The sequence below is a fragment of the Xylocopa sonorina genome, chromosome 3, assembly GCF_050948175.1.
Source record: "Xylocopa sonorina isolate GNS202 chromosome 3, iyXylSono1_principal, whole genome shotgun sequence".
Lineage (NCBI taxonomy): Eukaryota > Metazoa > Arthropoda > Insecta > Hymenoptera > Apidae > Xylocopa > Xylocopa sonorina.
Genome location: NC_135195.1, coordinates 14,089,841 through 14,106,288, shown reverse-complemented (window position 1 = coordinate 14,106,288; position 16,448 = coordinate 14,089,841). Strand labels below are relative to the sequence as shown.

Here is a 16,448-nt window from a genome sequence, read left to right as displayed (position 1 = left end):
CCTTTATAATCGAGAAAACCGTGAAATCTGCGTGCACGTCCTTTTCAGAAGCTGGATAATGTTTCCACTGACATTTCGTCTAGAAACGTGTCTTGATGGATCTAAATCAATTATCGTCGAACCGGATATTAAATATAAATTGTATCAATTATTAGTTCTAAGTTTATAGTAGCACTTACGCGTTTCCTCGATAATGATTTCTCTCGACTTTAGAATTACAATCCGGAGGACTATAAAATTTTAATTGGAACATTCAGGCATTTCCTCTCAGCTAATGATTCCACATACTGTTACGCATAAACCTTTATGTGAAAATTATTTCTGCCTGCACACGCACGTTTTATTTCATCCTCCGTTTGTCCAATTGAAATTTAAAGACGCGAAGCTTAGCTGTGCGCTTCGACAAATGTACGATACGAATGCAACACGAATCTCAAACGCCGTCTTCTGGAACCCTTTCGAACAATTCCTCTACTTGTTACATTTCTTGTAGTCTTGATGGAAAAATGAGAAGTTAATTTCCGTTCACTGCAAAGTAGAGGGAGAAGGAGAGGGAGAGAGAGAGAGAGAGAGAGAGAGAGAGAGGAAAGAAACAGGAACATTTCACTCTTACCTTTTTTTTATCTTTCCCACGACAACGGGGTTCATCATCCCTCTAATTGCTCGTCCCATGGGTTTGCAGTCGTATCCTGCGCACATGACCGTCGACTCGCAGAAGCAAATCGAGATACAGCGGCTGCAAACGGAGCACTTGAAGCGGCAGCAAGAGCACATCATGCAGCACAACATCCAGGAGCTACAAGCTCAGATGACAAAGAGCCAGCTGAGCATGTCGGGGCCGCAATCCTTGATGTTCCTGCCGTTTCTCGAACAGCTCAGAGGGTTGCCTGTGCAATCGCCTATGCCGCCACCGCCTGCTACGTCGACGTCAACCACCACCAACAAACATATCAATTCGATCGCTAACGTACGTAAACCCAAACGCAATCCCAATTTCCACGTTTCGACTTTGATTAACGTTTATACCAGCAATCGTCCCCCGCCCCGTTCATCCCCCATCCCTCGCCGATAGTCTACGTGACTGATGCGGGGAACGTTGAAACCGTAAAACCGTGCCAACACGTTCCGATGAAAAATTCAGAGCGTCGCTGCGCGCCACATAGGCGGCGCCACCGACAAGGAGGAGGTTCCACCGCGTGGAAAAGGAAGCGGAAGCTGCGAAATTGACGGTTCAAAGCGTCGATCGACGGAGATGCGTACTTAGCGGGGACGCGATGACGGATGAAATGTGTCGTTTGATGAATTTTCCTTCTTTTTTTTCTTTGCTTCTTCTTTTGGGTAGTCTATCGACTGAAATTACGATCCTCTTGGCGGAGGCGTCGATGACGCCTCGTCTGCCGCGACAAAGTTGCCCGACCGCTGCGAGATGTGCGGAGCAAATTATATTAGCAACAGTTAGAATGCGTTTGATTCAAACCGATCTTTCGAGCATTCTGTTGCGGTGCTTTGAACTGTATTCATTCAGTTACGCTCGTGGCTGTTGCATGTGTCTCTGAATTCGATTCTTTCGAACTTACTTCGAGACAATCAGTGTTGGAAAATCTTGTAGAATTAATGAAATTAGCGTACCAATAAAGGAATTGATGAGAGGTACTGTCGAGAGTATGTCGTTCAACCTGTTACAAGTCAATGACTCAACCATCGGGTATAGAGTCATCTTAGTCTCACGAACACATGCCAATCTTCTAAAATAACGACACAGACAAATATCCATGTAAAATGTGTTTTATCGATGACTGTTACAGATGATCAGCAGTCATCGGGAAGGGCCTAGCTGGGCGACGGCGCATCTCGCGCAGATGACCACGCAGATGGAAAAAGAAGCGTCGCCAACGCCGATCTCGTCCGCGGTGGCACCCACCGCGCCTCCTCTGCAGGATCTGGACGCGCCCCTGAACCTCACCAAGCCCAAGTCCTCGTCGTCGGGGGCCACGGCGTCCTCCTCGTCACCCGGAAGCGATTCGCACTCGACTGGGGCCGGAAGCAGCGGCCAGCAGGAGCAACCGCTCGCCGCGACCGCGCCAAAGCTCTTCCCACCCGGATTACCCATGCCGCGGAATTATTTAACGACCCTCCCTTACGCGGGCTTACCGCCTCACCTCAGCAGTCTCTCCTCTCCGAGTAAGTGGAACGTTTCTGGTGTATTACTTGAATATTGGATTCAGAAACGTTGCGCACCGCGCGCTGCGATAGACGCATCTTATAAGTATTTTAATTTACGTATCACTTACTTCAAAACAAGTCGGTTTTACGTGTAGTCTTCGTAACGAAGTGGACGCAGATAAATTGCAACATTGAAAGCGCACATAATGGAAATTCCGATCGATCGCACGAAAGTAGGATGCTCGTTCCTTCGGTTCGATTCGTTTAAAATGGACTCGACAAAACGTACCCTTTTCGGGGCACAGACAAGACCGCGCGAAGGTCCGAGTCGAAAAAAATCCAATCAATACCCCATAGAATATGCCGGCGGATTCAGAAATGTACGGTTAATTATCTTCGGATATACGCGCGCGTTTACCTGATTGTTCGCGATCGGCCTTTTTCCTCTCTTTCACCCCAAAGAAAACCTGTTCCTCTACGCGCGGCCGGTTTTTGCTTTCGGTTAAAGCACAATCAACGATGCGTAACGCGATTCTAAGATAAGCCCCGGTGCACCGCGGTATCCTTGAGAAAAAGGGGAAGAAAAACGGCAGGGGAAAAAACGAGGAGACGAAACGAGACCGCTGGTTTCCTTGGGCTGTCCCCGTAATTGTGACCGTGAATTTCTCGACGCGAGAGAGATAAGTCGGTTTCGCGCGTGGTTTTTTAGTTAAACGTTGAACGTCGTTGCAGTGGGCAAGGTAATGGCCAAAGACGAATCAGCCGGACCCGGAGGTGCTGCGGCAGCAGCCGCGGTAGCCGCCGTCGAGAAGCACTTCGCGATGCACGGCATCTACGCGATACCACCGAGCGCCGGTGCGATGCCTCCGTCGCCGCAGACCCAACGGCCGATCAAGCACCCCGGCTCGCGGGAAGAAACTCCGCAAGACGAGCAGGACTATCTGTCGTCGTCGCACAGTAAATATATCTTTTTATTCGATACGTCGATGGTCTTTTGACGAGATCGACGAAGTCCGTATTCCTTCATCCTCGAGCGATGTCTGCTTCCTGAAAGAAAACAAAGTCGGTCAGTATAGCCGTAAAAACGAACGATTCCGACTGTAAACTCGAACGTGTTCCCATTCCTTTCTTATCCTGGATCGAGTCGATCAGTCCCACGTGGGAATAAATAACGAAACAAGTCCCTCCATGATACCTCACGATCCACGCGGTCACCTAGCTGCAGCAAATTCTAACAAGCGACGGTATTCTGAAATTACAGTGTGGCGGGAGCCGGGTTACAAGGTACCGGAAGACATAACGGAGAAAGGTAAGCAGTCTTTCGACGAGCCACGAGGCTGACGTTACGCTTTTGTTTCGAGAGCGCCAGGTGATGCTCGCGAAATCAGATTCGCTTCTCACGGGAGGGAGCCTGGTGGTACCGGCGTTGACATCTAACACGTCTTCTCTCTGTTCAGCTAAAATGGTGAGACAGCAGAAGAGGGAGGGTGAGAACAAGCCACATATCAAACGGCCTATGAACGCGTTCATGGTGTGGGCCAAGGACGAGCGCAGAAAGATTCTCAAGGCCTGCCCGGACATGCACAACTCGAACATATCGAAAATACTCGGTAAGAGAAGCTCTAAACCGGGACGCTCTCCCTCGAACTCGTGTACCATTACTAGGACACTTTGAATCGCATCCGTTTCTCTTTCGCAGGCGCTCGATGGAAGGCGATGTCGAACTCCGAGAAACAGCCATACTACGAGGAGCAATCGCGGCTATCGAAGCTGCACATGGAGAAGCACCCCGACTACAGGTACAGGCCACGGCCGAAGCGCACCTGTATCGTGGACGGGAAGAAGATGCGCATCTCCGAGTACAAGTCGCTGATGCGGCAACGGCGGCAGGAAATGAGGCAGCTCTGGTGTCGTGACAGCGGGCCAGAGATGAGTTTCCTGTCCCCTGTCGGATCCGACTTGAGCACGCAACATCATCCGGGGTCCGGGGCCGGGCCGTCAGCGAGGCCGTCGGTATCGCCACCTGCCACGATGCTGAACGGCGGCGCGGCCGGGCCCAGCTCGGACCATCCATCCTTCTACTATCCGCAGGACAGCTTGTCGCCCACGGACATGATGAACTTCTCGCCGGAGAACTCGGGTTCTATCGGTGGCTACGACGCCAGCCCGCGGCACCACGACGAAGATTGAACCGCAGCTCCGGGTCAGCCGCCATGGCCGCCCGGAGCTTCATCGTCAGCAGCAGCGTCAACGTCGAGACTCGGTCACGAGTTGTTCTGGTAAAACCCCCCCGGACCCGATGGTTCGCGTATACGCCGCGCGTGGACAACGCGCGTATACGAAACGGAATCGTCGTAGAAGAACGTTCTCGAAGAGTGACTGAGCGTTTCGAGGCCTCGCTCGAGAGGTTGTGATATGTAAGGATTCAATTCTGTGCCATCGTACAACGCGTGAGAGGGTCCTCCACGTTTCCCTGGGCCCGCCGTCGTCGTGCCCGTCCAACTTGCCGTGCGAACTCGCGTCAGGGATGCTCGTTGGTCGTGCGCGCGGGGAAAGAGAGCCACGTTGTTAACCTTGGGTACGCGATCCGGAGCCGCGGAGCTTTTCCGACCAACCGATCTTCTTGTCCGTTCTACGTGCGACGAACCAGTCCACGGGACACCGGTGAACGTGAGCTGGAAGGATAACGATATGCGGAGCTAATGGTTATAACGTACCGCTTGCCTCCACCGCTGCAGACCGCGGCGGAGAACGAGGTGGAGAACGGAGGCGGCGGTTGGTACACGCCAAACGGAAGAGCTATACACGACGGCGGCACGAGAGGGGTTAACGGTGTACTCCGTTGGTGTAATCAAAACCGCGACCAAGGCGGCGAAGTCTACGAATGATAACGTCTGATCGTCGTTAGGTAACGTTCTAGGTAACGAGATACGCGCGCGAGTAGAATTCTGGAAATGGTAACGAACGTCGATCCGCTTGCCCGGTATCCATCTCGCGAGTGTTCCTCCGTATGCGGGAGCGCGGAGCAACATGAACGCTAGAATTATACATATAAATAAATAAAATGAATAAATATAAAAATATATATATACACACACATTATATATATATATATACATACCTGATTTCTCGTAAGACTGCCATGTGTCACGTGTGTACGCGCGAGCTTGCGCGCTCGCCCCAGAAGGATCGATCCGATGCAATCTCCCGCCGATACTCGATCGAACTCGTTTTAAAAATCGCGTTTCACGACACACCGCGAGACGATCGCGACACGTATTTCGAGTGTGCACGAGTGTGTGTACGAAGATTATGGTGAGCGGCCAAAAAGTCTTGTTCCTATTCCTTCTAGTGTGTGTGTGTGTGTCTATAGCGATACGCCATTCCGGTCGGCCGTGTCGATACGCGAGTAACGAAGATATAGATGACGAAAATAATAAGAGAACGAAAAAAGAAGCGAACTAAAAAGAGATTGAACGTAGGAAAAGAGAAGAGCGATAAAAAAAAAAGAAAAAAGAAAAAGCTGTGGTCCGTTGTATCGCGCATCCCTCAGCACCGTGCGTTTTCGTCGATCATTACGCGGCAAATACGCGTTAGTAGCCCGTACAGAGGGACCCATTTACACCGGTCAGTAACGTATCCGGTCAGTGACGGTTCCGTCTCAGTTCCGTGACGATTCCGTATATCATTGTGAAGATAACGCATTTAAACATAAGGGAAACGGTACCGATACCTGGTACAATTTCGCGGAATTGTACGGATACGTTAGTGATACGTGGAAATTGGTCTTAATAATTCCACGTTCGCGGTGGACAAGTCATTTTTCCGTATTCACCTGCAATCACTGGCATCCGGTATACATATGTCGCACGAGGACCGGGACAGAGGGCGAGAGGAAGAGGTGGAACTCTATGTTCTGTCACGCGATTCACCCGCTCGAGCCGAGATGTGTGGCCACTTCGTTTTCGCGTCTAAACCACACTTATAGTACTTATAGTATTTTTCGCGGTTAATTTATGGACCCTAACGTTTAGCGACGATTAACCAGGGCAAACAGAGCGAGAGAGAGAGAGAGAGAGAGAGAGAGAGAGAGAGAGAGAGAGAATGAGAGCGGATTGTCAATTTCAGCGAACGACACGACAAAGAGAATTATTATTTTTTTTTTCTTGTTTTAATAAAAGAGAAATCGAATCTAAAGAGAAGGATCGAAGTATATATTAATTAGAAGGGAAGGAAGTGTGTGTGTACAGAAAAGAAAGTGAGAGTGGCAGGCGCGACATCAATTTTTTAGTACAATGTTACTGTATAAAAATCACGGACGGGGAAATTAGCAGTTATTTATTGTAAACGATGTAAACGAACGAATAATCAAATTCTAATACGACGTTGTTTGTTTTGTTTCTCGACGTTTCCGAAAAAAAAACAACAAGAAAATACCACGCTGTTACGTTTTCTCTCCGTTTTCTTTTTTCCCTTCGAGTTGTGCGAGTTCGTGACAGCCCGACACGGGTCGATCAGAGAATTTAACGACCGTTGTTTACCGTAGTACATTAACGACTGTTAATGAAAGAAATAAATTAAAAAGAAACAAATGAAACGTGCACTCCGTCGGGTAAAAAGATGTATACACATTTACAGACATTCTTTGCGGACATTTTACACGCATACGTTGCCCGCGGATAGATGTGTCGCTAAATATCCTGGACTAGACTGTCCGCGAACGATCCACGTATATCCACAGTCGTCAAATGTGAATCAATGCCCGCAGACAAGTCTGTAAGTCTGTACGCACCTTAAGTGTGTACATACCCTGGCGAGAACGAAATGCGTGAAACTGTAGAACGTGAAAAGTTCCGTGCACGTGGTTTCGTGGGAAACGAGTCGAAACTGGAAATGATCGGGAGCTCGATGTGATAATATTTATGTGCCAAATAGCGTTTTCGCGGGTCGGAAGTGGGGGATGACAAGACAACCCCCGCGTCCGGTTCCCGGGTCGACAGAGTTGGCTCGACGTGAAAAACTCGATAACTTCTACGTCTCCTTTTTTTCACCGTTCTTTCTTTCTTCTCCTTCTTCTTTTTTTGTTATTTATAATCAGTGCAATTCTATACAAGGTACCTAATATAATTTTATATAAAGAGAGCCAGTATCCTCGATGTATCCGCGCCCGCGTTTCGTCGGGTGCTTCTTCGAATACCGCGGCCGGCGGCAGATAGGATTAGCTTAAATGTTGATAATAATTTATTTTATGTATATAAATGGATTTGTACAACTGCGTCGGCGGTGTGCGTAATCGATCGAAAGAGAGTGAACGAACGTGAGAGAAAGAGAGAGAGAGAGTGAGAGAGAAAGAGAGAGAGAGAGAGAGAGAAAGTGAAAGAAAACTGGACCCGACGCAACAAAAAAAAAAGTGTCAATACTATTGAATGTACAGTGTAACTATATTGTGATGTATCTTGCATAGTGCTACATATATTATATGTAATTTACTCGAGAACACGTAGATTTAACGAAAACGTTAAAAATGCGATGCATATTCTTATTTTCATTTGGTCATTATTATGTCTATTATTATCCTTAATATTATTATTGTCACATCAGTTTTGTTTAGTACTATTATTATTATTGATTATTATGATTACTATTATTAATATTATATTACTTCTCTCTCTTTTTTTTTAAATAATTATCCTTGTTACGCATAGCAATAGAGGTTGTACGTGCCAGTTCAGATGACAACGACTACGACTACGGCGACACGATGTTTTCGTTGATCGTTCGCGTGCTCGAATGCTTGCAAAATTTTCCATGTCGTATCGTTCACGCAACAATCGGACATTTTTCTTATGTTTTACATCGAAATTATTTTTTTTTTCCTTACCACCTGGAAACATGCACTTTCGTTGGACACTTTCGCATTCCTTTGGAAAGCCATTGGGTCCTCTCCCTTGCATCCTTCCACTGTTTTGCCAGTTTCATCCCCAAAGATCAGCACTTCAGCCTTGTTCATTTCACGAGTAATTAACTAATCGTTAAATTATCACATATTATTTCCTATTGTGCCATATCTTCACAATCGTCCATAACAAATTGCTTTCTTCGGACGTCCTTCTGTTCCGTTTCATTCAAGACTTTTGCACCGCGAACGTACAGTGCTAAGCTAGGCTCGTGTCACCCTCGTCAAATTTTCATCTTCATCGATTTCGTTTACCCTCAGCGCGGTATCTGCTCTAGGAATAATCTCAGTTCTGCATTCCGTGGATTGCGATGGCCCTCGATTCTAAGTAAATCTCTTTCTTCCTTCTTCTAGTTTCCTTGTTCTTTTTTTTCGTTTCGTTCTCTATACATTCATCTAAGCAAAAAGAAAAAAAATGAGAAACGCAACCAGTGCGAATGCAAACTGTAAGAATAGTAAATTGTAAAACGAATACATTACTAATACTATATATAGTATACTTAACGTAACGAAAAAGAAAAAAAGTGAACACTAACATCCAATCTCAATATTCCAAGAACTCACTTCATTTACATGTACGTTGTTGTTAATGGTATGGAAAAAAATATAATAAAATAACGCTTTACCGAAATTCAACCTTAGTTTTAGGTATACAACCGTTATTTCTAGAAGAGACTTGTATGTACGTGCAGTGTATATAGTTGAGGGGAGTACCGTGTAAATGTGAATAGAATAAAAGGGAGAGAGAGAGAGAAAAAAAGAAAGAGAGAAAGGGTATGTGTGTGTCTGTATATGTGTCGAGAGAGAAGAATAAAAAAATCCAGTCAAATGCATGTTTGGATGCGATTATACGCTCACGATCATCTTATCACTACTCGCGACAATCTATAATACTTGATTATTAATTGCTGCCGATAATTGGCGTATAATCAAAATACGTATGTTTAAAATCAATGAAATTTCACTGTTAACACCGTCTGTTTTGAATTTTCATGATTAATACAAATTTGCGACGGCGGAGTACCAGTTTATTATCGCAGTAGTGTTAAGACGAACGTACGGAAGCATATAATAGAATAGGGAAAATCATACTTGGAAGTAAAGCGTACGATAATAGCGACACACCAAAAATATGATGGTCTCCAGTCTTTACATACCATAATGGAATTACGTTCTAGATAACTATAAACGTTAGGTGGTAACGCATGAAATATCTTACTGTATTTGAAAACATATTGTTTGCCTATAATACACCCCACAAAAATGAAAAAATTATATCGACTAAAACATCAAATGTTTTCCGATTTTACGAAACTGAAATATTTAGTATTTTATTAAAATCAGATCAGGATAATTTGTTGATAAAAATATACCATAATTTAAATGATACTTCGTATGTTACGACCTAATAGAAAGCATTTGCAGCGTTCGACTTATTTACTGATCCATATAAGGCACCTTGAGCTGGCTGTGATTCATAACTCTAATAATTTGTCTCTAATCAACTAACATATACATTCATATCGCATAGATCAAAAGGTATAATTACATACAATTACACGAAACGTATTGTCAACGGTTGAACGTTCAATGGTGTGTACTCCAAGATCATTTTCCCTGATAGATAGTGACATCAAATGCACTGTATCACATAGAGAGCAGCACTATTATAAACACATAGATATATGATTATATTTATTACAATAATTTGAAAGTTAGGTATTCTTTGTTGTTTGTATTTTACAAGCGTAACCATTATTATACATAAATAAATAACTATATAAATGAATAATGAAACTTAATGGTATTTCTTCTTTCGAAAAATTTACGCATTACTTGCGTAATTCGAAACGTGAATATGAGTAGTGTCGTTACAAAATGGCGTTTATGATGCGACATATTAGAAATAAATATGCCTTTATTTAGTGATAACGCAAATACATCGTCAATAGGAATAGGGTATCATCGATCTGCAGTTCGGTAATGCCTAATTTCTTAATCGTATTTTGAACTTTTTCTAATTGTTGTTTCTCGGATGGTGTCATCATTTCTGCGATCTGGAAACAATTTGAAAACAAATACATCTTTTATGTTCTTTAGCTATATTTTTAAGCGTGAGAGGTTACACACACCTCTGCCAGTTGTTCTTCGGTAGCGCCATGTTCTTTCAAATTACTAGTGAGAGTTTGCATTCGCAATTGTTTATCGATCATTCGCTTATTACTGGTCATTTCGTAATCCCGTCTTTGCATAGTATTATACAATGCATGATAACAGTGTTCCACTTCCATATGAACGACCATATTCAAATCGATGTGGAACAGAAAGAACGTTTTTATCGGCGTTGCCGACACTCCTGCTTTTTTTATTTCCTGCATTTGTAAGTAATTCTCTTGTAATAGGGTATACGTCAGATGTTTAGCTTCTTTTGCCGGAATCATCGCTAATTGTTGAATTTGTTCTTGTTCGATGTATTTTTTATCGCGTACTAACCTATACGACGAAGATAATACCATCAGATGTTCGTGTTCAAGCTTTTATAAAACATAAAAGTTAATACATGCTGTTATACCTAAATATTCTAGCTGCCTTTGAGCCAAATCGTTCCATCACAATATTGTCTAAAGTTGTCCATGCTAACTGAACGAAAGCTTCTTTCATGTTAACGCTATATTGGCCACCTCCTGAGTCTCCAACACGTTTTAAAAACTGACTAGTATCTTGCTCTAAAATAATATATTTATTAAAAATCATGCACCGTTTTCTGCAGTACTTAAATATTTTACAAAACACCTTTTGTATACACCTATTTTCCATACCAATGAGATGTAAATATTGGTCCAGATGTTGCATAAGTAATGGATAATTAACTTTCCTAACTGCATCTTTTATTTCCACAAGGGGTATTGGATTTGATGTATCTGCCCATGATGCAGTTCGTAAGTACATAAGGAACAATAACTGCCTAATCAATTCTCCTGCATTCTCATCGAGCCTCTTGCGCATAGCTGATACAATAATTTGATCCCTATAGATTACATTGCAAATTTCTTATGCGGTTTATCTGCATTATATTTCTTATATATCTCACCTGAGATCCTGAGTAAGTCGGTCGAAATTGACCTTCCAATATATTTTACTGTCCCCAGGATCACAGTCTCCTCCTTCAATTTTTTTGGCAATTGCAGCTAAATTTAAATCTGGTAAAGTATAATCAGGTTTTTCACCCGCTTTTTCGTCTATTACTTCTGTGTACAAACTACGCATTAAAAACTGGTTTTTAACTAGAAGTTCAAATTTGTCTTTCAAGACTGGAATAGATGGCTGTAAATCAGCTAGAAACAAAAATAAATTATTAGCAAAGGTACATTGTAAGTAAAGTCTTCAAATATGAATTCACGTACAAGGTGATTGTTCAATTCTTTTGTACGTCGCAATTATCACTTCAGAAGCTGTTATATAGCCTTGTTTTAGTACTTCTTCCAACATCATTTCAGCTTCATCCCCACAAACTGTTTTTACAAAGAACATATACCTATTAAAATTAAAACGTCTAATCTATAAAAACCTCGTTTTTGTTTGCAAAGTAACAACACTTTGAATTGACCAACAAATGTTTTCAGATTTTCTTTACACTTTTGTTTTTAAATAACTTATCGAAATGTTTATGTTACAAAAAAATAAAAAGACTTGTCAGCGAACTCAATATACGTAATACCTTGGATACCGAAGGACCATTATAATCCTTTCATAAATTAAAGAATATTCCACTCCCCTTTCTGTTTGGTTGTGTGCAACAAAGCCGTATTTTATTAAAACACATAATGCTTCTTTGATCTGAAAATAATGTGTTCCGGAGTACGACTGTGTTAACAATATCTTCTGAGTAAAGAGTAAATTAATTTGTACCTTCGGTATAGAAAAATGCGTTGTATGACGAATTAAACCCAATGGTTTTGCCCCATGCTTGAACAAATCTTCGCCAACGCATTGCACGATTTGTCCAAATTGTTCACTTAAAATAGTCGAGCACAATTTTCTACACATTAATGACATGTTGATTGTAATGTGCATAACCTTCAATCATATGTATAAAATATAAAAACTGCAATATATTTCATGAATTACACATTTCGGCTATTTTTGACTTCTTTTAATTCCCTAACCTCTCGTACAATTATAACTACGAAATGAAACCCGAAGTATTATCTCTATCATATAAAATTATTAGAACTATATTTGCGAAATGTGAATTATTAATTTTATGTAAATATTTTCGTATATTAAATTAGTTAGGAACATGTTTAATGCGATCTACTTGTCTAAAGTCCACGCGGTGCTACAAAATACTGCGGTTTGTTTCTAGAAGCAGACCAATCATGGTGTAAACAGTTTGTAAATACAGCTTAACGTTACAATGTAGCAATGTAAAGAGTAATAAAATATACCGCGTTAATATATTTATAAAATTCTTCTAAGCCAAATCCATGCATGTGCATAAAGTGGTGCGATTTCTATCCGTTATCGTGTTACGGTTTTTCTAACGTAGAATTAAAATAATATTGTATTGTGACTTACGTGTTTTCATAGAAGTACTCCTTAAATATCGTTCGTTATCGTTACTTGCAAATGCGTATTTCATGCAATTCCGAAAAAAGTAAAATCATTGAACGTATCGAAAGGGAATGTAATATAAACACTAGTGTAGGAGACGTGCGTATCATTGTTGCTACTAAATTTGAGAGTGGTAAAATACATTGAAGTGTGCGGCACCGTGGATTTAGAACTTCCGGCGGAACAGCATTGTTGCAGATGATCACGTGATCGAAGATCGACTTCTTCGTTTGTGGCCACGAGGTTTTGTGGTGAAAATTAAGTTTACCGGGTGGAAAAGGCCCTATATTTTTGTATTTATACAAAAATGCCCTCCAGCAATCCCTTGCCACCCAAAGAAAATGCCTTGTTTAAACGAATTCTGGTGAGTAAACATGCAATCAAAATACTCTGTTTTGGACCCCACTCTCCGGCTAATAGGAGTATATTCATCATGCTCTAATGATGAAGCACTCTTCGGAAAACTGCAAAAAATTCACTGGCGATCATGGATCGCGAGACTTTCACCGATGTCATGAATGAAAACGTGATTTATTGTTTGTCTTTCACGATACAATATAACGCCAGTTTATACAAGTACATTGTATCGAAATCATGAAAAACGTTTTATCCTATGGATACGTATTTGTGTTTCTTGCAGAGGTGTTACGAACACAAACAGTATAAAAATGGGATAAAGTTTGCTAAGCAAATTTTATCGAACCCTAAATTTAGTGAACATGGAGAGACCTTGGCAATGAAAGGTCTCACTCTGAACTGCTTAGGTCGCAAAGAAGAAGCATACGATCATGTACGGAGAGGTCTCAGGAATGATTTGCAGTCTCATGTATGCTGGCACGTTTATGGGCTTCTACAACGCTCGGATAAGAAATACGATGAGGCTATTAAGTGTTATAGGAATGCCCTTAAGTGGGACAAGGATAACATTCAAATTCTTAGGGACTTATCGCTGCTTCAAATTCAAATGAGGGATCTGGAGGGTTATAAGGTAAATATTCAATAGGAGTCACCCTGGTGTCTACTTGTTGCTCTATTGTTACATTTATGTGTTATCATTTATGTTACTAACCTATTTTTTACTCTATTAATGATAATATGTTAAAAACACAATGCATAGCCATCCCTTTATTGAGACGATACTTACGTGATAAACAATTATTCTGTGTTTGCAGTACTATATATACACCCAATAGCAGTTGTATGCAATTTTATTTTGTACAATTTGAAAATTATATATCCCAATTTATCTATTTATTTAGTTTTAATTCAATGTTTATGGTCATGCTTTTTCCAGGATACCCGATATCAGTTGTTTATGTTACGTCCTACGCAGCGTGCATCATGGATTGGTTTTGCTATCTCATATCATTTATTGAAAGATTACGAAATGGCACTTAAAATTTTAGATACATTTCGAAATTCCCCAATGGTAAGTATCTTCAATATTACATTATTTCCTATTTAATAAGAATGAAAGATGTTTTATGTAATATGAGAATACTTGTAAAATTTCAGATCTGTTACGATTATGAACACAGTGAGTTGTTATTATATCAAAACATGGTTATCCAAGAATCAGGGGAATGTGAACAAGCATTGAAACATCTTGACAAGTATAGTGATCAAATTTGTGATAAAGTTACTGTAAAAGAAATGTATGGTGAGTTATGTTTTCTGCAACTTGGATGTATAGAATATGGAATGTTCTCACAGCGATCTTTTTCTATCCGTTTAACCATTTTGTTCACAGGTAAATTAAGATTACAATTAAAACAATATGCAGAAGCAGTACAGGTTTATAAGGAACTTTTAAATATAAATCCAGAAAATACAACTTATTATGCTAGGTTAGCAGAGGCTGAAAGACATACCAAGCCTGAAGAAACATTAGCTATGCTCCAAAGATACGAAGAACTGTTTCCTCGAGCGCTAGCGCCGCGTCGCTTACAATTAAATTATGCTATAGGGGATGAATTTAAATCATTAGTAGATCGGTACTTACGAAGAGGTGCGACTAATAAAAATTTATTTTATTATTAATTTAATTTTCACTATATTCATTTTATCATTCGTATTGTAGGTCTTCATAAAGGTGTACCACCTCTGTTTGTAAATCTTCGTTCTCTGTATAACGATCAGCAGAAGGTCGATACTATACAGTCTTTGGTTCTGGAATACAAAGAAGCATTAAAAGCTCATGGGCATTTTAGTGATCAAGAGAAAGATAATCCACGGGAACCGGCTTCGGCACTATTATGGACATACTATTATTTAGCACAACATTATGATTATCTTGGACTTACAGAAAAAGCACTGAACGAAATTGATGCTGCCATAGAACATACTCCTACGCTTATAGAACTTTTTGTTACCAAAGGTCGCATTTATAAGGTAAATAATCGTTACTGTAATATTTCGTTTAAATAATCGCAACGATTATTTAATGTGTACATGTTTTTTTGTCATTAGCATGCTGGTAATGTTCAAGAAGCTTATAAATGGTTAGACGAAGCACAAGGATTAGACACAGCAGACCGATACATTAATTCTAAATGTGCCAAGTATATGTTGCGCGCAAATCTTATCAAAGAAGCGGAAGAAACGTGCGGCAAGTTTACTAGGGAAGGTGTTTTAGCTATGGAGAACTTGAACGAAATGCAGTGCATGTGGATTCAGACGGAAGCGGCTAACGCTTACAAACGTCTCGGAAAATACGGGGAGGCATTAAAGAAATGCCACGAAGTAGATAGGGTAAGTTTCAGAAAATATATCTATGCGATTAGCAATTTATTGTTACCCGCCCTTAAACGCATTCTATCAATTATAGCACTTTTCTGAAATCATAGAAGATCAATTCGACTTTCATACCTACTGTATGAGAAAGATGACTTTGCGGTCATACGTGGGTCTTCTAAGGTTAGAAGATGTGCTTCGAGCTCACCCGTTTTATTTTAAAGCAGCGAAGTGTGCAGTGGAGGTTTATTTACGACTGCACGATAAACCATTACCCGATCCAACACAGACGCAGGAAATCGACACCGGTAAGTCCGCATTCCTTCGATAATTGTATCTTTTAATTTTACTAACCAACTGCCAACTATTGTAGAGTTATATATATTATTTGATAATCGTATGCGCGAGTAATGTAACTAAAAATATAATACTCGCGTGACTTATTTTTATCATGGCTTTAAGTAACAGGCACATTAAACTTTATTTTTAAAAAGTTTATATATAAACACATCTAAACAAGATACGAACGTTAATCCGAAGTAGGTAAGATAATGTAAATTGTTTACTATACTGATACGATATTGGCAGCTTTCTCGACTTTCTATATTTTATACACAAGGAAAGAAACTTAGTCTTCGTGAACAATCTTTATTCCATGCTTGTTCGAATATATAACGTGTATCGGATAACGACTTATAAAAATGAAATCTCTGCTCTACAATAGGATCTATATATATATATGTATATCATTAATCGTAACTATATGTACATGATACGCGTTTACTATCGATCATTAATCACAGACAACGCGCGAGTACGTTACGGTCGATCAGAGAGGACCGCGCGTACCTATCGTCGCACGCGAGCGGCGTTACACGCATATCGTTCACCTTATACCAAACCCACAAATGCGCAATTCGATAAATTATAGCGGTTCGCGCATTGAATACAAAATATAATCAGATGCACACTCGTGGCTTTG

At 41.0% G+C, this 16,448-nt stretch overlaps 3 protein-coding genes across 8 annotated transcripts in view; 2 read left to right on the top strand and 1 right to left on the bottom strand.

Annotated features, from left to right (window-relative positions):
• Window positions 1–4,664, top strand: part of Sox102f (transcription factor Sox102F) — a 189,163-nt gene extending 184,499 nt beyond the window's left edge. For all 5 annotated transcript variants that reach the window (XM_076911015.1, XM_076911014.1, XM_076911018.1 and 2 more), the window contains 6 exons: window positions 683–967; window positions 1,806–2,181; window positions 2,896–3,120; window positions 3,425–3,472; window positions 3,621–3,773; window positions 3,863–4,664. In XM_076911015.1, the coding sequence (XP_076767130.1) occupies window positions 683–967; window positions 1,806–2,181; window positions 2,896–3,120; window positions 3,425–3,472; window positions 3,621–3,773; window positions 3,863–4,353 (1,578 nt within the window). In that variant the 3' untranslated portion in view covers window positions 4,354–4,664. The remainder of the gene's footprint in view (window positions 1–682; window positions 968–1,805; window positions 2,182–2,895; window positions 3,121–3,424; window positions 3,473–3,620; window positions 3,774–3,862) is intronic.
• Window positions 4,665–9,841: 5,177 nt separating this feature from the next.
• Window positions 9,842–12,323, bottom strand: Polr3c (RNA polymerase III subunit C). Its single transcript, XM_076910952.1, has 8 exons — window positions 12,029–12,323; window positions 11,838–11,956; window positions 11,524–11,654; window positions 11,211–11,454; window positions 10,939–11,147; window positions 10,692–10,845; window positions 10,252–10,612; window positions 9,842–10,176 (listed from the first exon to the last, which is right to left on the bottom strand). The coding sequence occupies exons 1-8, from the start codon at window positions 12,191–12,193 to the stop codon at window positions 10,042–10,044; spliced, it is 1,518 nt and encodes a 505-aa protein (XP_076767067.1). The 5' UTR covers window positions 12,194–12,323; the 3' UTR covers window positions 9,842–10,041.
• Window positions 12,324–12,754: 431 nt separating this feature from the next.
• Window positions 12,755–16,448, top strand: part of Naa15-16 (N-alpha-acetyltransferase 15/16) — a 41,941-nt gene continuing 38,247 nt past the window's right edge. Inside the window, exons 1-8 of one of the 2 annotated variants that reach the window (XM_076911019.1) lie at window positions 12,755–13,097; window positions 13,374–13,721; window positions 14,028–14,162; window positions 14,249–14,393; window positions 14,484–14,741; window positions 14,814–15,124; window positions 15,203–15,484; window positions 15,561–15,774. In XM_076911019.1, coding sequence (XP_076767134.1) covers window positions 13,041–13,097; window positions 13,374–13,721; window positions 14,028–14,162; window positions 14,249–14,393; window positions 14,484–14,741; window positions 14,814–15,124; window positions 15,203–15,484; window positions 15,561–15,774 — 1,750 coding nt within the window. In that variant the 5' untranslated portion in view covers window positions 12,755–13,040. The remainder of the gene's footprint in view (window positions 13,098–13,373; window positions 13,722–14,027; window positions 14,163–14,248; window positions 14,394–14,483; window positions 14,742–14,813; window positions 15,125–15,202; window positions 15,485–15,560; window positions 15,775–16,448) is intronic. The other variant, XM_076911020.1, reaches the window with a different exon arrangement.

Bases quoted from the DNA above. Each gene is read 5' to 3' on its own strand.
- Polr3c (XM_076910952.1), bottom strand. From the start codon at position 12,193: ATGCACATTACAATCAACATGTCATTAATGTGTAGAAAATTGTGCTCG. The intron at 11,455-11,523 runs GTACGTGAATTC...TTTTGTTTCTAG, and splicing joins AAGAATTGAACAATCACCTT to CTGATTTACAGCCATCTATT. The intron at 10,177-10,251 runs GTGTGTGTAACC...AATTGTTTCCAG, and splicing joins CCGAAGAACAACTGGCAGAG to ATCGCAGAAATGATGACACC.